This window comes from Rousettus aegyptiacus, unplaced genomic scaffold (assembly GCF_014176215.1).
Source record: "Rousettus aegyptiacus isolate mRouAeg1 unplaced genomic scaffold, mRouAeg1.p scaffold_m13_p_5, whole genome shotgun sequence".
NCBI lineage: Eukaryota > Metazoa > Chordata > Mammalia > Chiroptera > Pteropodidae > Rousettus > Rousettus aegyptiacus.
Genome location: NW_023416308.1, coordinates 98,014,987 through 98,034,490, shown reverse-complemented (window position 1 = coordinate 98,034,490; position 19,504 = coordinate 98,014,987). Strand labels below are relative to the sequence as shown.

Here is a 19,504-nt window from a genome sequence, read left to right as displayed (position 1 = left end):
TTGATAAATCATTTGCATTCAGATGCATAATACAAATAACCACATTCAGTAAATTAATTAAGATTCTCTGAAGGGTTCATTTTGTGTTCTATTCATTCAAGGGGACCCATTAAGTTGAAAGACAGCTCAAAATGTGGCATGTTTTTGAGACATACCAAAGTGACTTTACAACCAAGATAGTCAGTTGGTAACTTCTACTTTAAAAATGTTACTGTCTTGAGTATTCTTTTTCTTTTATCTGTAGCAAGAACTCAGATTTCAGGGGAAATCTCTGGCCCTCGGCAAGAGACACTCTTGCTTGCTGCCTGTTTCTAAAGCTAGAAATAGCCATCCATTTTAGGATAAATGAAAGTCTGCATATATGATATCTAAAGCACATAGATCTCTTTTCAGTCAAATGCACAGAACGTCATACTTGAGACAATGGCAGTTTCATTACTATTTATTCTTTCAACAAAGTTAGTGAGCACCTAATTTATAATATGTGCTGTACATTTATGTAGAGTGTTAAGATAAATGAGAATGACCTTTGGAAAAGTTTATAATCTAGTAGGTTAATACAGATGTTTATGACTACAAATGAGAAAGGAAAATATAGTTCTATTAAGTTCCTTTTTAAAACTCTTTTTGAAAGAGTTGAGAGTCCAAGGGGTATGATTTTGATCTATGCTCTAATCATATGTCTCATTAGACCACTAGAAATATAGTCTACATGAATATTGTTTTCTATAAAAACATCTCGGCTGTATTATGACTTTTATGTTGCCATTCAAGTGCAGAGTTTGTTTTAAGGGTCACATGGATTATTTGTCAAAAAATTTAAGCTGAATAAAACACCCACAGAAAACATTTCTTTCCACAAAGCTAGCCAAAATCAACTTGTTAGTATGTTACAATCTTTGCAGACTTGTTCTTCTGAACAGTTCCATTGACATGGTTCCAGTTGGTTGGAAGTATAATAGCTTATCCCATTTCAAAAAAGGACAGCCTTATATTGCCTCCAAATTAGAGAATTTAGTGTTTTAATAGCCTTCAACTCTTAGCAAGAATAGCCTCGAGAAATGACTGTTCTGAATACTGTTTCTTTATTTTTTGTAAAACCTCTGATGAAGAATGGTATCTTTTATTTCCTTATATAAGTATCCTTCTTGTATATTCCTCATTGATATAGTTGTTAAGCAAAATTTTGTCATAGTTAGCAAACTAAATTTTATTAGTTAATGATTGCCATGTCATTAATCATAATTCAGTTTTTGACTTGGCTGCCAAAAGGTTTAGAACTCATTTTAATTCTTATATATAGCAATAACTAGGTTTCTGATTTAACCATCATCTTTCTTTTATATTTATGGCTTTTGATATTATTGTGGTGCTTACATCTTTTATTATAAGTAACATCAAACTTTTTCTGAAACTAGGTATAGATAATAAGTAAATATATTAAATCCTTTCAAATGTGTGTTAGTCTATGGAATTCACTTATTCATTTTACTAGAAAGAGCATTATGTTCTATTTGGTTGAGACATTAGTCTTACATCTTTGTCTCCTTTCCACTTTTAAAGATCTTTTTTATTCTTCTAATACATATAGATTGTTACTTCCATGAAGCATGCCAATTTAGTTAGGTTTTATAGTATATGTTTGGGCAGCTTTTAATATTTAATTTGGTAGCGTCTTCTGATATTTCTCCTCAAATATTAGTCTTTTTGGCTATATTGTAAATTATCTTGGTTATACAATTTATATGCTGTAACTTCTCAATACTTTGAGCTCCAGGGAAACATAAAGGATGTTTCTACCTTTTGAGTGCTCTAGAATCCATCAGTACTACTGGCTGGACAGTAAAATTTACTTAGTTAAGTTTGTGGTATTTACATGGAATCGCTTTTCCAGAGATTTGGTTCTAAAAATTTTGACACATAAGTAACACATAGTAAGTAGATACAGTTAAAGAATATAATTCTTATGGAATTATCAGAAATTTTAGAATCTTCGAATAGCTTTTTCCATCACTCTCATTATTGGATTCTAACCCACACATGTCAGTCAGAAAGGTTCTCTAAGTTGATAAATGTATGGTAAGGATAAAGGGTGTGGCTTTAAGTTGCTTTATAAAAGTATTGTAGCAATGCCATGCATGTGTTTATGTTTAATAAATAACACTAACATTTTGATTTTTTTTTTCCCCCTCAGAGGTGACATTATAATTGCAAAAAGCCCAAGTAATCCAAAATCAAATATTTGTAAAAGAGTAATTGGCTTGGAAGGAGACAAAATCCTCACCAGTAGTCCATCAGATTTCTTTAAAAGCCATAGTTATGTAAGTAATATTTCGAATATATTATTCATTGGTATGATAGTTTATTAACATTAATTGAAAATACAAAAGAAAATAACTTATTTATATTTTGAATATAAGTTAAAGTGCTGTATTTAGTAGAATTTAAGTATGTTTAAATTAAGAACCATTTGGCCATTTTATGTTTTAGTTACTTTTAAAATTGTATGTAAACATCTCAGTAATAATTGTTCCAGGCAAGATTCACAAATGGATGTCAAAATATTGGACAAAAGTTTGAGGAAAAATAGTATATTTGCATAGTCTCAAAGTATCTCTCCCGAGATCTCCCGATATATATATTTTAAAAAAGGAAAAATGGTAACTACATGGAAGAGGAAGCTGGCAGACACCACCATGAGTGATCAAGGTTAACCACCAATAACAAGACATCCCAACATAATGTAGCCTCTGAACTGAAGCACTGAGAAGGGCATATCGCTTTTGTGATATTCTTGCAAAAGAAGGGTATAACATCAGTCTAAGCATGAGAAAACATCAGACAAACCGTACTTGAGGGTCATTCATGCAACATAACTGACCAGTAATCTTCAAAATGTCAAGATCATAAAAATCAAGAGAAGACGGAATTGTCATAGGCTGGAAGAGACAAAGGACACATGATAACTGAATGCAATTTGGGATCCTGGCTTAGAAAGTTTATCAACTGACTTATTAAAGGAAAATCTGGTAATATCAAATAAGCTGGTCATTTAGTTTTTAAAAATCCTACGTAAGTTTTTAGAATAGAAATTGTATATGCCTTCGGGATAGTCAACTTGCTTGTCCACTTTGAAAAAGAGCAAGAGCAGTGGAATGGGAGCATGAAGAGCAGCTGTCATGTGTTATCTCCTTCCACCAATCACAGGGCTGCGAGGTGGGGGAAGGTGGCCTTTTGTTTACACAGCCTATACTTTTCTTACTTTAATAATTGTAACTTAATTTTTTACTTTTATTTAAAATTTCTGTCACTATAAAATTATAGCTGTTACATCTATTAAGTAACTTTACCTCTGTCTTCATCTCCAGTGTAAGCATATAATTAAGAGTTAAATTGTCTTCATTATTATAAAGTTATTTTGAACTATAATACCTTCTGATTTCCCTATAAGTAAATTTGGTCAATAGACTATTACAAAATCAATATATCATTTATTTACTATCCGTAACAGACTATAGTTCAGCTATGCAAATGTTTTTGATGTTTATTATTACAACATTAAACATGCTAGTGATTGTTAACTGATGGTAATAATGTTGAAGATGTTAGTATGGTATCAGGAAACCTATTTTTTATGGACTTCATCAGGGATACTGTATCCTTTTATTCTTCAAAAATGTCAGATTCATACATAATAATTTTATCTTCATATGACTGTTATAATTTTATGACACAGTCTAGTCACTTCTGAATTGCCTTAGCAGTAGCATATACTTGAGACCAGAAATAGTTTTGTCAACAGAGAGAACGTAAAACATATAAATGATAGCACCCATGTTGGTCATTATTCTTGATTTCTTTTAAGAGTTATTAGAGGAGAAACATCAGGACAAAAGGATTTAGATAAATTGCTAAGTAATCAGAAAAGACAACCAGAGGACTCTTCGATGTATATTTTTTTAACAGTTAATTTAAGGAAAACATTGAATTTTTATGTTTGATGAATGGATAAATTAGAGGATAATGCCCTTTTGTTCTGGGTATATTCCACTCACTTTGGCTTGCATGTTCATAAGTATACAAACATAATTATAATAATGTTGGCCAACACAATATATTTACTCTATACCAAACACTTTTGAAACTCTTTACAAAACAAAGGTTAATTTATTCAGTCAACACAACAGCAACCCAATGATGGTATGTAGTAGAAGTATTTGACAGATGGTAAAACTAAAAACAGGGAGGTTAAATAAATTGTACAATTTCAAACTGTGAGAGAAACAGTTGGAATTTAAATACAAGTAACTTGACTCCATCCAGAATCGGTACTCCTCACCATGCCACTACTTCTCCCAACATATCCTCTACTTATCTATTATTATTTCTACTCTCATATCATCAAATTGTACTTCCCCTAAAATATATTTGTCTTTATTTTTAAAAAGAAATGGCACTGTTTCTGATCAGGGGCAGTACTAGTTGTGAAGCAGAAGCTTGTGAGTTGTGAGGGCACATCTCCCTGCCAGGTTTTCTAGGCTGAGTTTTTCAAGCCATAAGAGTTGTGTTGCTATTACAAAACCACTTCGGCAAATGTGTTTCATTAATCAAGGTGATTTAAAACAAAAATTCGTCCAAGTTTGGAACAGTCTGAAGAGATAGCCAAACTGTTTTTGCAGGGTCTGCCCCTCTAGAGTGTTCCCATTTTTAGCCGTCTCAAAAGCACGCTGGTGCTGTATTTTATGAAATGAGTTTTTTCCCCTCCTTACCTATGCTTTTAGAAAAATAGTTGTTTATAATGTTTAGATCTTGATTGAACTGCACAGTGAAGATGATGCATATTAAATATGTTTTGAACTCCAGGCAAAAAACACTTATTCTCTAAATATGTGATTCAGAAAGCAAAACACAAAAATTGTCATTTGGAACTAGAATATAGAGTTTAGCATATGAAAGAAATAGCATTGTTCCTAAGTTGGCAAAAAACTATATAAACAGATCATTCGTTAAGAGATGTGGAACCATTTTATTCATTCCAGAGTTCTAAAAGTCTATGTGGCAAGCAACACTTAGGAACTATGGTTTATTTTTTACATTATGCAACACTTAGGAACTATGGTTTATTTTTTACGTATCCTGGCTACTAGGATACGAGTTTAATTCGTGACTCTCAAAAGAACAAATTGTACTTAGCTTCAACATCTCAATTACTTGCCTTCCTCTACTACAGGAATTCCTCAGTTTGCTGCTAATTTGCCTAAAATAATTTAGTTGGAATTAGAAACATTTAGCAAATAGGAAATACATAAAATGAACTGGCATTCTTCTGTTGATTTGCACAGTAAGCAAAATGCAAAGTAAAAGCCTATTTAATGTAGGGATATAGGTCCAGGACTCACGAAATGTAGTAAAATTTTGTTATAAAGTTAATGAAGAGATGAACAAAAATACTTATCTTTCTGAGGATAACATTGTTTTATAGTCCAGAGCTGTGATTCTAATCCGTTGTTTAACTGTGTTACAGTTAGGCATTTTGAAATATAAGTTCCTGTCATAGACATGCTATAAAATCTCCGATCTAAACAAACTCCTTTTTCACATCCTCCTATAGGAAGGAGTTGTGCATACTTACTGACTCCACTCTGACCTTCATGCTCTCTCTTGAACTCATTCCAGTTAGGCTTTGGTCCTCACCACTTCATTGAAACAGTTCTTATTAGGGGTCCCTGGTGACTTTTGTTTTCGATCCAGTGGTCAACTTTCAGTCTTCATTTTATTTGATCAGTTGTTGGTATTTGAAATAGTTGTTCTTGAACCCTGATTTCCCTAGATTTTGGGACACCACTCTGTCAGTTTTCTTCCTATCTTTTTGCTGCTGCTGAGTTTCCTCTGCTGGTTTCTCTAAACATTGGAATTACTAAGGGTTCATATTTTAAATTTATTCTTTTGGTGACTTCATCCTATCTCATGGTTTTGAATACTGTCTAACTTAACTCCCAAATTTATATCAACCACAACTTCTTTCCTGAACTCCAGAATCATATATCTAAAATCCACGTAAGGTGTCCACTTTAGTCACCTCAAACTAAACATGTCCACAAGTAAACTCAGCACGTCCAAAACTAAACTCCTGATTTTCCTTCCCAAACTGGCTCCTCCCACACACTTTCCCATCACAGTAAAGGCAACTCAGTTCTACTGCTTGCTTAGATCATAAACCTTGTCATCATCCATGATTCTCTTCCTCTTTCACACCACATCCAGTTCATTAGCAAATTGTGATGAAGCTTGTAAATATTATCAGAATTAGACCACTTCTTGCCACTGTCACTGCTACCATCTGGGTGCAAGATAAATTCATCTCTCATTTTCTCGCATTAACTTCTGAGCTACTCTTTCTGCTTATACCTTTCCCATCCTCCTACCCTCCACTGATGATTTTCTAGTTAGTAGCTGAAATGAACTTTTTTTAATAATGGTACTTTACAAGAGTAATAATATCACTCTTCTGCTCCAAGATTCCAGTGGCTCCTCATCTTACTTTTAATAAAAGCCATAGGCCTTAGGATGTCTTACAAGACCCTATATTATTATTCTTCCTGTTGCCTGTTTTTATAATTAAAGTTTTATCGGAACACAGGCATGCTCATTCATTTATATATTTTCTGTGACTGCTTTCACTTTTTAGCAGAGTTGTGTAGTTGTTACAGAGACTATGTGGCTTGCAAAGCTTAGGCTATTTTACTATCTGTCCATTTACAGAAAAAGTTTGTTGACCCTTGCCCTAGAATAGAAGGTTCTTGATGGCAGAGATTTGTTTTGATCGCAGATTCCCCAGCACCTAAACTTTGATTAGACACCTAGTTGGTACTTAAAAAATATTTAAGGATGGACAAAAGTATATGTGAATAGGGTCTGACCATATTTTCTTCTGGCTTCTAGTCTACTTAATTTCTTCTGCTAGTTTCTATTGCAAACTTGCTCTCGAGTAAATGCATTGTGTTAATATTTTTCAGTAAGATAGGGATTCCTTTAGTTCACTGCACTGTAGGCTGCTGCTGAACAGTCTAATCTGTGGTCACTCTAGTCTTCATAGAAGACTTGAAAGCTAAGCTACCTTCCATAATCACAGGTGAAAGCTGTAGACAATATTGGACTGTCCCCCTATTACTTCGTACCCGGGCAACAGAGTGCTGACTAAACATTTCTTTTCCCAAATGACTTCTACTTAGACTGAATGATATTTTTCAGTCCTTTTATTAAGGAGACTAAAAATTCATCCGGCTCTAAACTGATCTGTCAGTCTGGAATAGTGTGAACTTGATCTAGACTGAATCTTCTAAAGGAATGGTAGAACCGTAGAACCCTGGACCTGCCTTGATGTTATTTTGAAGGCAGGTTTGGGGCTCCAGAAATGCTATGGTGGTTTTCTTATGATGAAGGCTAACTTGCCCTTGCAACATATAGCACCTACTAATTAGAATGCAAAGTGAGGATTTTCTGAATTTCAGTATAAATGCATGTACCTTTTGGACATATTTATTCTATAGGTATTTTGTTTTGATCTTTTTGTTGGTTGGCAGATTAACAATGGGTACAGTTCTTACCTGTAGTAGGTAAACTGCCCCTTTAAATGTAAACCTCTGCTTTCCAGTGGTTTTGCATTTCAAAATAATAATTTTTTAAATCTGCCAAAATTGAAATTTTATTTATTGCATTTTAGTTTCTCAATCATAGTAGCCACTCTGTATTGAAAATTGAAATGTTAATAGAATATGATTACGAAGATTTCAGTGTATTCCTATAGATAGATCATAGCAGTCTTTTGCTGTAGTTAAAGAAACATATCTATAGTTATTAGAAAAATTATATATTTTTACTTTTATTATTGACCTATCAAAATATCAAGCTATTTAAAAGCTTTTTGGTTCTTGATACAGTAGATTCCAGTGTTACACACAAAAGGTGAAATGTTGTTAACCAAATGATGGTCTGTTACCACAGTAGAGTGATGGTAGGTGAATAAAAAATGTAGTATGTCTTACATTTTTCTTTTTGAATTGTAGAGTATGTTAATAACAATGTCATTATTGTTATTCGTGGAAATGTAAGAAATAGAGACAATTTTAAGTTTCAGAAAGAATTGATTAAATGTTCTCCAGATGCACTGGTAGTGTAGTGTTCTTAAAAAGAAGTTGGAAATGGGACAATATGACAGTAATAAAGCTGTTTTATAGTGTATTGGGACATATTTAAATAAAACTGATTGACAAACTGAAAAAAAAAATCTCACTAATTCAACAACATTGGAAAATGGTCAATTTATATAGTTAACACTAATAGCCCCTTAATGTGTACTGTGTATTTTAGGTTATAGTTCAAATCCTTGAATATCCTAATGCTGTTTTTCTGTTTGTTTAAATGTCATTTACTTTAGCTAAAAGTCATAACCATATGGCCTTCTATTACCACTTGTATTATAAACAGAAGAAGTACTTCTTTGTAGGGAGAGGAATCATCAAATTGAAAGGGCTTGTTTACTATAAGCTGCTGATACACTAAATCCTTATGTCATTTAAATAGAAGAACTACCTAATAATGTCACTTATAACAACAAGGATATCTAAACAAAGGACTTGCTTTTTGCAGACTATAGTGATAAAAACCTGTGCCTCACATCCATTTCTCAGCAACTGCTCCCAGGTTAATCAATCATGGCATACTGCTAATGCCTTGATTGCAGCTGATACAGAGGAAATATGTTTACTTTTTTGCTAAAGTGAAGTTCATTGCGGAGATGACGTGACTTTTTCATCCTATAGTTAACACAGTTCTGAAGATAAATTTGACTTACTGTTTGCAATTCTGAGGTGTTTTTCTTCTGATGTTAACACACAAGAATCATCTTTGAGGTTCCCACAGCTTAAGTATTTTCTGATGTGTTCGCTAAACATTTTCAGAATAATTTGATCTTAGTTTAACAATGCGTAGTTTACACAATTTTATTTTGTAGAAATGTATTTTATATATGTTTGAGTATATATCTGCATGTATGAAGATCAACATTTCTGCTGAAAGATAAGCAAGTCTTCCTGAAACTAATGTGTTATGCTTATCTAAAAATATTTAACCACTCAAAGTTGAAAAGTCAGTGCTATTGGCGTGAATCTAGGGAGACAGTTGTGCAATTCAGTAAAATGCAAATATTTATTTGCAAGTTATGAGATCTCTATATTTTAAGTTTGCCTAAAAGTAACTGGGAAAAATTAAGACCAAAATTGTAATACTACTCTTTAATAGAAGCGTCTGAAGCAGACTCCAACTCTGATAGTAGTAAAAAGAATATATTCTGAGTGTCATGTGGCTTCTTAATATGATATAGTAGTCTCCTGGAAAGTTGCTGTTGACTAGGTGAAATGTGTTCAAATGTCTTTTGAAATAAGCAACTAAATGAAGTTCTGTGTTACCACTTTGGGTAACTAAAATTCTGCAGGTTTCTGTGACCCTTTTAATTAGTCCATAAAAGCTTTCTTATTCTACTAAACTACTCTCTACCTAAAACAGTTGAAGATAAATTGGCAAGAAAATATTGGCAATACAAGCCACTGTACTGCTAACCTAGATATGGTGAGGGTGCTTTCCTCCTGGATTAGAATTTTCATAACTTTTAATTTTTAAGGAAATTTAAGAATCATTTAGTTTGGCACAGCTAGTACTCGCATGCCCACTAGACGTAGCCAACAGGAAAAGAGACAAAGTACTTAAAACTATAGGGTGAGTACTTTAAAATTCTAAGGTAAGTTAAGATTCTGATCTTACTTCCTATGCATTGTGTGTATGAACCATTAGAGAAGCCTTATGTCTGAAGAAACCTGAAATTTGACCCAACTTTCCTATGTAAAGAAAGTCAAAATGGATCTCAGGACAAAGATTGATATGGACTTCTGGACCCTAGCTGCAAATGTACCCAACCCAAACCAATTTCAGGCAATTTTCTTAAAGAGGCTGTGCTTCAGAAGCAGCTGGAACCACTACACTTGGCGTATGGGATGGGCAAGATGGTTTAAATGGCTTTCAGGAGGCTACAGTGGTGGCTAAAATTTGCCTGACATTATCTTTCCTTTTATTTATTCATGTATTCATTAATTTCACATTTATTGAGCACTTTTTTGAGCACCACCAGCACCATGTTGAGGACCAGTCCCTGCCTGCAGTGCTGTCCAATAGAACTTTCTACAAAAATGGAATATTCTGTATCTGCACTATCCATGTCCAGTATGGTAGCCACTAGGTACATGTGGCTACTGAACACAGGAATCATGGCTAGTATGTGTGAGGAACTGAATTTTAAATTTTATGTAATTTGTAAAATTAAATAGCCACATGTGTGGCTAATGGGTACCATATTGACAGTTTTAGGAGCTTATAGTCAAGTGGGAGGAAGAGACAAGGAATTACAATATAGTGTAACAGAATTATATACAAAATACTATGGTAAGACACAAGAGGATATTTATCCAGACTGGGGTGGATAGGATTATTCAAGACTGGGGAGGTAAAGCCTGAGTTGAAGTTTAAAAGATAAGGAGACTGTCGCCAAAGCAAGCAGCACATTCAGGTCTAGAAAGGAGAGTATAGCATTATGCTTTGGGCAGCTGCTAAAAGTAAGTTGCTATGTCTTGAACATATAGTAGGGAGGGGTGAGTAGTAAAAAGAGAAAAAAAGGTAAACAGGTCTCAGTTCCTTGTATGTCTCTAGCAGAGGAATAACATTATTACACTTAGTTTTTAAAAAATCATGCTGATATTAGTATAGACTAATAGAAGATGGTTTGGAGTAGGAGAGACTGGAGGCAGGAGACCAGTTAATGGGCTGTAAGACATAATTGAGATAATATTAAGAATGGAAAGCATTATAGAGTTTGGAGAAAGATTAAGAAAATATCTAGACAGGACTGGATGCTAGAAGAAATGGAAATGAAGGGCTTAAAATTGACCCAAGTTTCTGGCTTTAGCGGTAGGGGTCATAGTATATTAAAATAAGGGACTCTGGGGGGAGATGTTAATTTGGGAAATGGAGAGAAGATATATTCAGTGTTTGAATATTTTAGAATCTTACCTGATAAGCCTAAGGTAGATGTACTTTAAATTAATACAATGGCAATTAAATTATAGGAAATGGAGAAAAACAAATGCTTTCTCAGAATGACATCTGGATGCTATGCTGTTCTTTCCTTGATGTCCACAGTATATTTCCATGATTTCTTAATCAAAACAATGTGTTGATGCTCTCAGCCTTCGGAGAATCTTTTTAAATATCTTCGGCTATTCTCTTTGTATCTGACATCATCACAAAAAATGTCATCTGTCATCCACCTGCCTAATTTGTAATTTTGTATTCACAAAGCTAGATTTCATTCAAAATAACTTTCAGAGTATGGCACATTGGAGTTGTAGTTTTGATGAATAAAACACAAGTAGGAGAATGTCTGCCAAAGAAAAATATGCAACACAATGTCTTTTTATAAGGCATTAGTAATATCAAGTACAAAGTGATCTACATATTTTAATCATTTCTTTTTTTTGGAGTATGGACTCTTTTTACCCCTGATGATCTATTTCTAATACCATTTTAATTGTAAGTCAGTTTTCTAGCCAATCTTTGTATGAAGCCGTTATGCATAGAGGCCACAAGAAATAAAAAAGAGCTACAGAGATTCATCTATAGCAATAAATCCACATAGAGATGAGTTATGACTTTGGGAAGAATTATTTGAAGACCTCTTCAACATTTAACACTCAAAATTTTGGTGGAAACATATAAGTACAACTGTTTTCCCAACTGTTGAGACTTTCTGAGAGCATGGGAACACTCTATTAACATTATATTCTACTAGTCTATGAAATACCCTGTGTTTCATTAAGTTAGGCTCATGTTTTGGAATATGAGAACCAGATTCTATATCAGGTTACATTAAAATGAAAATAGAGACAGTCTCAAAATGAGACTGTAAGATGCTCCTTTTAAATACTAATCTATAACTAGAACAAGAAAAGGAGTCAGCAAAATAATCCATTGTCCTATGAAAAAAAATCTGTAGGAATGAGACATTAGTATCTAATGGCTAGGATGGAAGGGCCTACTTACTGGCTTCAATAACAACTTTTTCCCCTTCCTCTTGACTAGCAAGCTGGTAGATGGTTCCGAAGAAGTAAATGCTTCACAAGGGAGAGCCTAAGCATTAAATATTTAATAAGCATTGCTTGATGAAGATGCCTATTAAAAGAATTAAAATGTTAGTCTTTAGTACATTTGGATGACTTGGTCTTAAAACTGAATTCCATTAAATCAGTTAACATAGTTAATGGCAGCTATTCACAATTAATGTACATTTTAAATTATATTGGATTCAATTCAAAGTCTTGGCTAATACCAGAACTGTATAGTTGAATGCAGTAAAAAATGACCAAAAATATAAGCAAAGTAAAATTGCAAAGCATATTTGCAGATTTCTAAGTAGACTGCATAGGAAAAGCAGGAACAAAGAAAGCCCAGAAGGCATCATTCATACCAGCATCTGGAGCAACTGCTATTATAACAATAGCTAATATATAGTGAGTGCTTTCTGGGTGCTGGAGCCTTATGTGTTATTTCACTTGGTTCTCAAAATATTCTGTAAGGCATTTATTAGTACCAGTTGTACAAAGGAGGTTTAAATAACCTGTCCAACGTGCTTAGTAAGTAGCAGAGCTACACTTTCTACTCAGGACTATGACTGTGGACTATATCTTTGAGCATTACGCAAATAACCCATCACAGAGTCCTATTCAGAGTGGATGGTTTTGAATACTTGGGGAAAAGATGAAGGAACTTAGCTTGAAAAAGCTATGAGAATGAACAAGTCAAGTCTTAACACTGATATCTAAACCTACTCAGTAGGAAGATGCTCAATAATAGAACTTGTTAGGAAAAAGCATTCCCCATCATTACTCCACCCCAGTGCTGTAGGTATAGCCTGCTGGAACTTCCCTGTAAATTCCTCTTTGGTAATAATTGGCTATGAACCTCAGGTGACACTGTTGTTAAGTAGGGAAGGATAACAGTCTCCAGAAATGATGCAGATAGGGTAGTAATAAGTCAGAATTTAAATGGGGGTTGGGGGGTGGGGAAGAGCATGACTGTATACATAGAAATAGTATCCATTGAAATAATCATATGTTACTGTTCCATACCTGATCCTTTGTCCTGTTAATTCCTTTGTCATGCATCTAGCATTTGGGAGCACCTCTGTCAGGACTCCAGAAATACTGCTTAGGTAGACAAATGTGGGTAAGAAGTTTTGGCAAGGAGAATGCCAACGAAAATGAAGATTAATGAAACTGTTCCTTGAATTTTGCTTTCATAAATAACCTAAACTGACACTTGAGACACTCCCATTTTTAAAAATTAAAGATTAATAATGTGTTCTCAGCTTTTGTTCTTAAAAGCTTTTTACTTGATTGCCTCCTGGGGGTTTAATGCTTCACTTTTTTGACATATATGTCTTTGTTTATAGCTTTTGTTGGTGTTATAGGAAGGGTAAACTCCAACAGTTATTTACTGGTGCTGTTTCTAATTTTGCTGTTGCATGAGTCAAAAAAAAAAAAATACTGGGTTTTATGAAGTCCTCTTAGAACTATGTAATTAGTAAATTATTTCATTTTCCAAATTCTCTCCATTAGTTTGTGTGCATATTATCATACCATGGCTACATTTTGGTAGTATGTGGTAATGAAGCAGAATATGCATTAGTTACAAAGGGTAATAATTTGACTTGATCCCACTTACATGGAACATGGTAACATAAAAAAACATCATTTGTATATAGATTATTAGACTGCAGTGACATTTTATGAATGAACATTCATTACATGGACTTTTTTCCTGGGCATAGAAATTATATATTTTATATTTCACATTTATCATTTCATGAATCACAAAACAAAATCTTTAAAATATATGTGGAAAATGAAATACTTTTAAGATTAAAGTGTTGCTATATCGCTTCTGTTTGGTTTTGTCAAAAAGAAACAAGGCTTTCTGATTGCTTTCATAAAATGTGTATGCCTCTCCTTTTCTTATGTAATTCAGGAAAAGGAAAAAATGGCAAAAAAAGGATTCCAAAAACTTTGCCCCTCTCCTTGCCTTTAGGATTTTTGTTTAATAGCTGTTGTTTCCCTTTCCTTTGTAGTCATTTTAGAAGAACCATTAAAGAGGCATGAACAAAAGCAGGGACAGTACCCACCAGTCTTTTGCTGTTATAAAATATCTGGCGAACAAAGGGTTAATTAAAAATCAGATCTTTTATTAGGCTTTTCTGTTTTTTTTTTTTTAAAAGGTCAGAAATACAAATCTTACTCTGCAGTAAGAACTTTTTCTAACTTAGATAGTCTTTGTGTAATCAAATAAATGAGTTTGATTATAGTTTAGTAAATGTGTTATTTGATATTGTGGACTCTTTCATCAGATTTCACTTGAATCAAGAAAGGTAACACCTGCGGATTGGTTCACAAAAGCCTCTTTTGTTAAATGGACACCCGCAGGCCATGAGGCAATTACATTTGTTGCCTGTACTATAAAGGAGCCACTTAACTAGACCTCAGTTAAGTATAGCTGAGAACTAGAGGCTTGATTCTTTTGTCCAGCCTTGAGATTAGGTTTTATCATAGCTCAGGAAGTAAACCTCTGACGTAGAAAGGAAAAACAAAAATGATTTAAGGGTTCTTTTAATGCTTTAAAATTTAGCTCTAAAGTTAGCTGTATCTGAGACCCTGGGAAAATTCTGATTTGAGCAAAAGTACAATGTTTTAGGTGGCATTTATTATAAAGACATATTTGTATATTTTTATTTAGTCTCATGGATTCATTCAAGTTACTATGGAAGATTTACAAAAGTATAAAAATGAAAAGTAATCTAATAAAAGTTTTGGTTATGAGAAATAATGAACAAAGATATGGAATTGGAGATTTCTGTTTTCTGCCATTTGCAAAACATTATAAATGCATTTATTGAAGTCCTCTTCTACAGTTAGAAAGTTACAGTAGCTTTTTAAAATATATATTTAATCTATTTTGTTAATTTTTTAATACTACTACTATAGAATTTTCTCGTTTGAATTTTCAATTTCATGATAGCCAGTTGGTTAATCCAACAGATAATAACTGTGTTTTGAGTTAGAAAATTTTTGTTCTGTTCTGTCTCATTCTATACCAGAAAGGCCAGGTTTTAAGCTTTGAACCCATACCAAAAATGCGTTGTACTTTGCTAGTTTAAATAGATGAGTTCTTAGCTAGATTAATATTTTAATTACCCAGAGACTGGTGACAGTACTCTTCATTGAGTCATTTACTTGTACTATACAAAGAAGCAGAGCCTGCTATATAGATTGGAATTTAGGTCTCTTTCCATACTACTAATTTTTTTTTATATATTCGATAAAATTCTTCCTAACCTGCATGGTGATGGACAGTGTTCTTTTTAAAAAGTACGAGTATCACTAAAAAGGCTAGGGATGTTAAAACATTTACATGTATGTGTATGTGCATATATATGTATATATATTTAAAATGTCTAATACCTACTTGCTACAAAAATGTACATTTTTGAAATATACAAAAAACGTTTCCTAGGTTTTCTTTAAACGTTTATATACACTGCCCTGTAACATTTTTTTCATTGATATTATATTAATGTAAATCTTGCTATTAGTTTTTAACCAGTTGTTTGTTATTATACAAATAAACTATTTAACGTCTGCCTGAAGAATATTTATACTCTTGCTATTTTGGCCATACAGGCAGTACCATAGCGAACTTCCACGTTCTACATAATTGCAGGCTTAGTGTGGCAAATCTTTTCTGGAGATTTTGATAGGGAAGGGGTAAACAAAATCATATAGGGAATGCCACTAAAGGAGATGCCAAAGGCACACCTTACCTCCATCAAAACTTTTAGTTCTCACCAGAAGGGTTCTCTTCATATTGTTATGAAGTATGCTAAAAGTAATAATACTAAAAATTAGATAATTTGAACCTCTTTATCTGGCAGTGACGGAGTAACTGGTGCTTAACTTGCCCTCCTGCCATAAAGAACTAGAAAACTAGACAAAATATAGGAAACAACTGTTTTCAGACAATGCACAGCAGGCATTATTAGATCTCAGAGAGGAGGGAAACCAGGCAAACCCTGTATTACCCCAACTTCTGCCTTAAGGCAGTTTTCAGGAGGCCAGAGGAGGGAAAATTCAAACAAAGCACAAGTGGTCTTGCTCAATTTAGACAGAGATTAGGGTTGAGGGAAGTTTAAGTGGTTGTAATTTGTGGCTCAAACCACCAGGGAGAACAGAACAACACAATGATCTCCAGAAATCTATGTAGGTATTCTCTTGGTTTTTAGGCTAAATGCATACTAAATTATGCCTGCTTATGGTGAAACTTAGAGACCGCACAAACAGCTAGTGGGGAGCTGAGCACTTCCCAGAGCTCACACAGAGCTGAGAGCCATTTAAATTCCCACCAGCCAGAGTGGACAGATCTCACTGAATTATCTGGAGCATTCAGTGGAGACCCCAGAATATTACGGCTTAGTGGCAGAGTTAAAGTAGCCCTTAGTGTACTATGTGAGATAGACCTGACCTAAGAAGCTTAAAGAGGGCTTGAAAGGAATAAGCTGATCCACAGCTAAAGTAACTGCCTCTTCCAAAACAGTGCTCTTCAACATTTAACACACACAAAAGAAAAAACAAAATTCACTCAACAAATGAATGTCCATCTCAATCACAAATTACTAGATATGTGAAGTAGGAAAATGTAATTCATAACTAGATGAAAAATCAGTTAAAATAGATTCAGAAATTACAGAGATAATGGAATTAACAGACATGTACTCTAAAACACCAATTCTAAGTATTTTCAAGGATCTGGAGGATGAACATGAGGAAAGGTTTGGTAAATATGAAAAAGAACCAAGAGAAATTACCAGAGCTTAAAAATACATTGCAGTAGATCAGAAACTACAAAAGAGAAGATTCCAGACTGGGAGAAAATATTTGCAATACCTGTCAAAGAACTTGTACTCAAGTATATAAAATACTCTTAAGATGAATAATAAGAAAAACCACCCATTTTTAAAATGGGCAAAATATTTTAACAGACACTTCACAAAAGATAGATAATAGGCACAAGAAAAATGCTCATCAGAGAAATGCAGATTAAAACCACAATGTGATGCCAGTAGCTACTAGAATAGCAAAAAATTTTACAAACTGAAAATACCACGGTTGTGGAGCAACAGAAACATCGTACGTTGCTCTTTGAAGTGTAAGATGGTGTTATCACTTCGGTAAAATTTAGGCGAAGCATATACTTATGACCCAGATATTCTGCCCCTAGGTATAAATTTGTACATGAATGTTTGTAGTGTTTTATTTCTAAGAGCCCAAAACAGCAAAAATATCAAGTGCTTCATGTATAAACATTGTGATTTACAGTGGACTACTACTCATTAGTAAAAAAGAATGAACAACTGATACATATAACATGGATAAATCATAAAATATTACTGAACAAAAGCCAGACACAAAATAGTATGTATTGTGCAGGTTTATTTATATTAAATTTAGGAACAGGTAAAAGTAGTCTCTAGGAACAGAAAACAGATCACTAGTTGCCTGAGACTGAGTATCGGGGTGGGAGGTTGACTGGAACAGGAGGGAACTTTTTGGCATGATAGAAATGTTTTCCGTATTGATTGTGGTTGGTGGTTGTAGAGGTGTGTACATTTTTCAAAATTAGTATCAAAACTTAAAATAAGTACATTTTACTGTATATAAAGTATAGCTCTGTAAAATTGATTTTTAAGGTATACCCTTACCCCTTACCAAAAATAATTATGTGTTTCAAAAGTGGAGTAATTTAAAATGTGAATTTTTCCTGGGAAACTGAGTAATTGATTAAGAAGTAGGGTCAGCAAAGGTGACTGCTTTGATTTTAGAAGATCCATACTTAGAGGTTTTCCTGTCAATACTGAAGCTCTTATTAAAGGCATTTTCCCCCTTCGATTTGTATACTTTATATCAAGCATTGAAGTCTGTGAGATGTAAAAGAATACCTTTAAATGGATGCATTTGTTATAGATGGGCTTCAGATTGTAGGAGTTAGCATGTCCCATACTTCAATCCACTTCTTTTAAATATCAGTAGCAGTACTTCACAGGTTGTTTCAAGGACCAGATGAGATGTGTATAAAATTTGTACTGAATAAACCAAAAAGCCATGTAACATACGGGTTTGCGTTACTAATCCACCCTTTTCGTTCCACCCCTTGCAGTCAAGGACTAGGTGTAGCTAGTCTGGGTCACACTCCTCCAAAGGCTTCTGGTGATATGTTCTGGGTTTCTCTTTGATTTCTTTTTTGTACTTGTTAATTTTATTATACCAGAGATAATACTTCATCACTTCGTTTAGCTAATTTGCATGAAACTTAGGTCATAACTACCATAAAAGTGATTGTGCTTTATAAGAATTTCTATTTACTAATATAAGTCACCAGCAAATATTCGATTTTCAACTTTGGTTTATATATTCCTAAGTTGTTAGTATGTTGCCTTAGTTTTTTCTTTTGCTTTTACTGGTGTCCCTAGCTTTATGATTTCATTTAACTATTCATATATATTATTTATTTTTAGAACTCAGGAGCAAACACATATTAAGGAAATTTAAACACCAAAGACATTCACACTGTAACTTCTCGCAAGGAAGTAGGTCAGAATATGTTAATGACACATGGACTTTTCAAGTACACTGTTTTGTTCTTTTCGTTTATGAACTGAGATGTGCTCATTTGTCCACTTAAGCAGTCTTGTGGTTCACTGCACATATACATTTTTCTTATTGGTGTGAACTAGCCTTACCATTGGCCTTGGAACCTATAACTAGCTCCACTAATAAAAGTGGATGATCTTAGAGTATCTGATATTATTTCAAGAAACTTACGTCCTTTCTCTACAAATAGAGAAATTTAAGTGTATCTAAATGAAAATAATTACCTTGATTTTGGGCAAATATTTCTACATAAGACAAAATTATATAATCTCTGATGTAAAGTGAAATTAAAAATTTTACATGCTTATATAAATTTATTTTTTACAAAAGGTAACGGGGAAAGGAGAAATGAACAGCTAGATCACAAAGGCTTTTTAGAGCAGTGAAAATACTCTGTATGATACTATAATGATAGATACACGTCATACATTTGTCCAAACCCATAGAACATACACCATGAGTGAACCCTAACATAAACTCTGGGCTTTGGTGATGATGATGTTGATGGTGGTTCACCAAGTATAACAAACATACCATTGTGGTGGGGGCAGGAAGTATAATGGGAAATCTCTGTACCTTCCTCTCAATTGTGCTATGAACCTGAAACTACTCTAAAAATAAAGGTTTTAAAAAGTAATTTGTGA

General features: G+C 33.6%; 1 protein-coding gene across 5 annotated transcripts in view; it reads left to right on the top strand.

Moving 5' to 3' along the window:
* IMMP1L (inner mitochondrial membrane peptidase subunit 1) overlaps positions 1-19,504 on the top strand; it is a 55,273-nt gene that overhangs the window by 33,314 nt on the left and 2,455 nt on the right. For all 5 annotated transcript variants that reach the window (XM_016147072.2, XM_016147071.1, XM_016147070.2 and 2 more), the window contains exon 5: positions 2,195-2,321. In XM_016147072.2, coding sequence (XP_016002558.1) covers positions 2,195-2,321 — 127 coding nt within the window. The remainder of the gene's footprint in view (positions 1-2,194; positions 2,322-19,504) is intronic.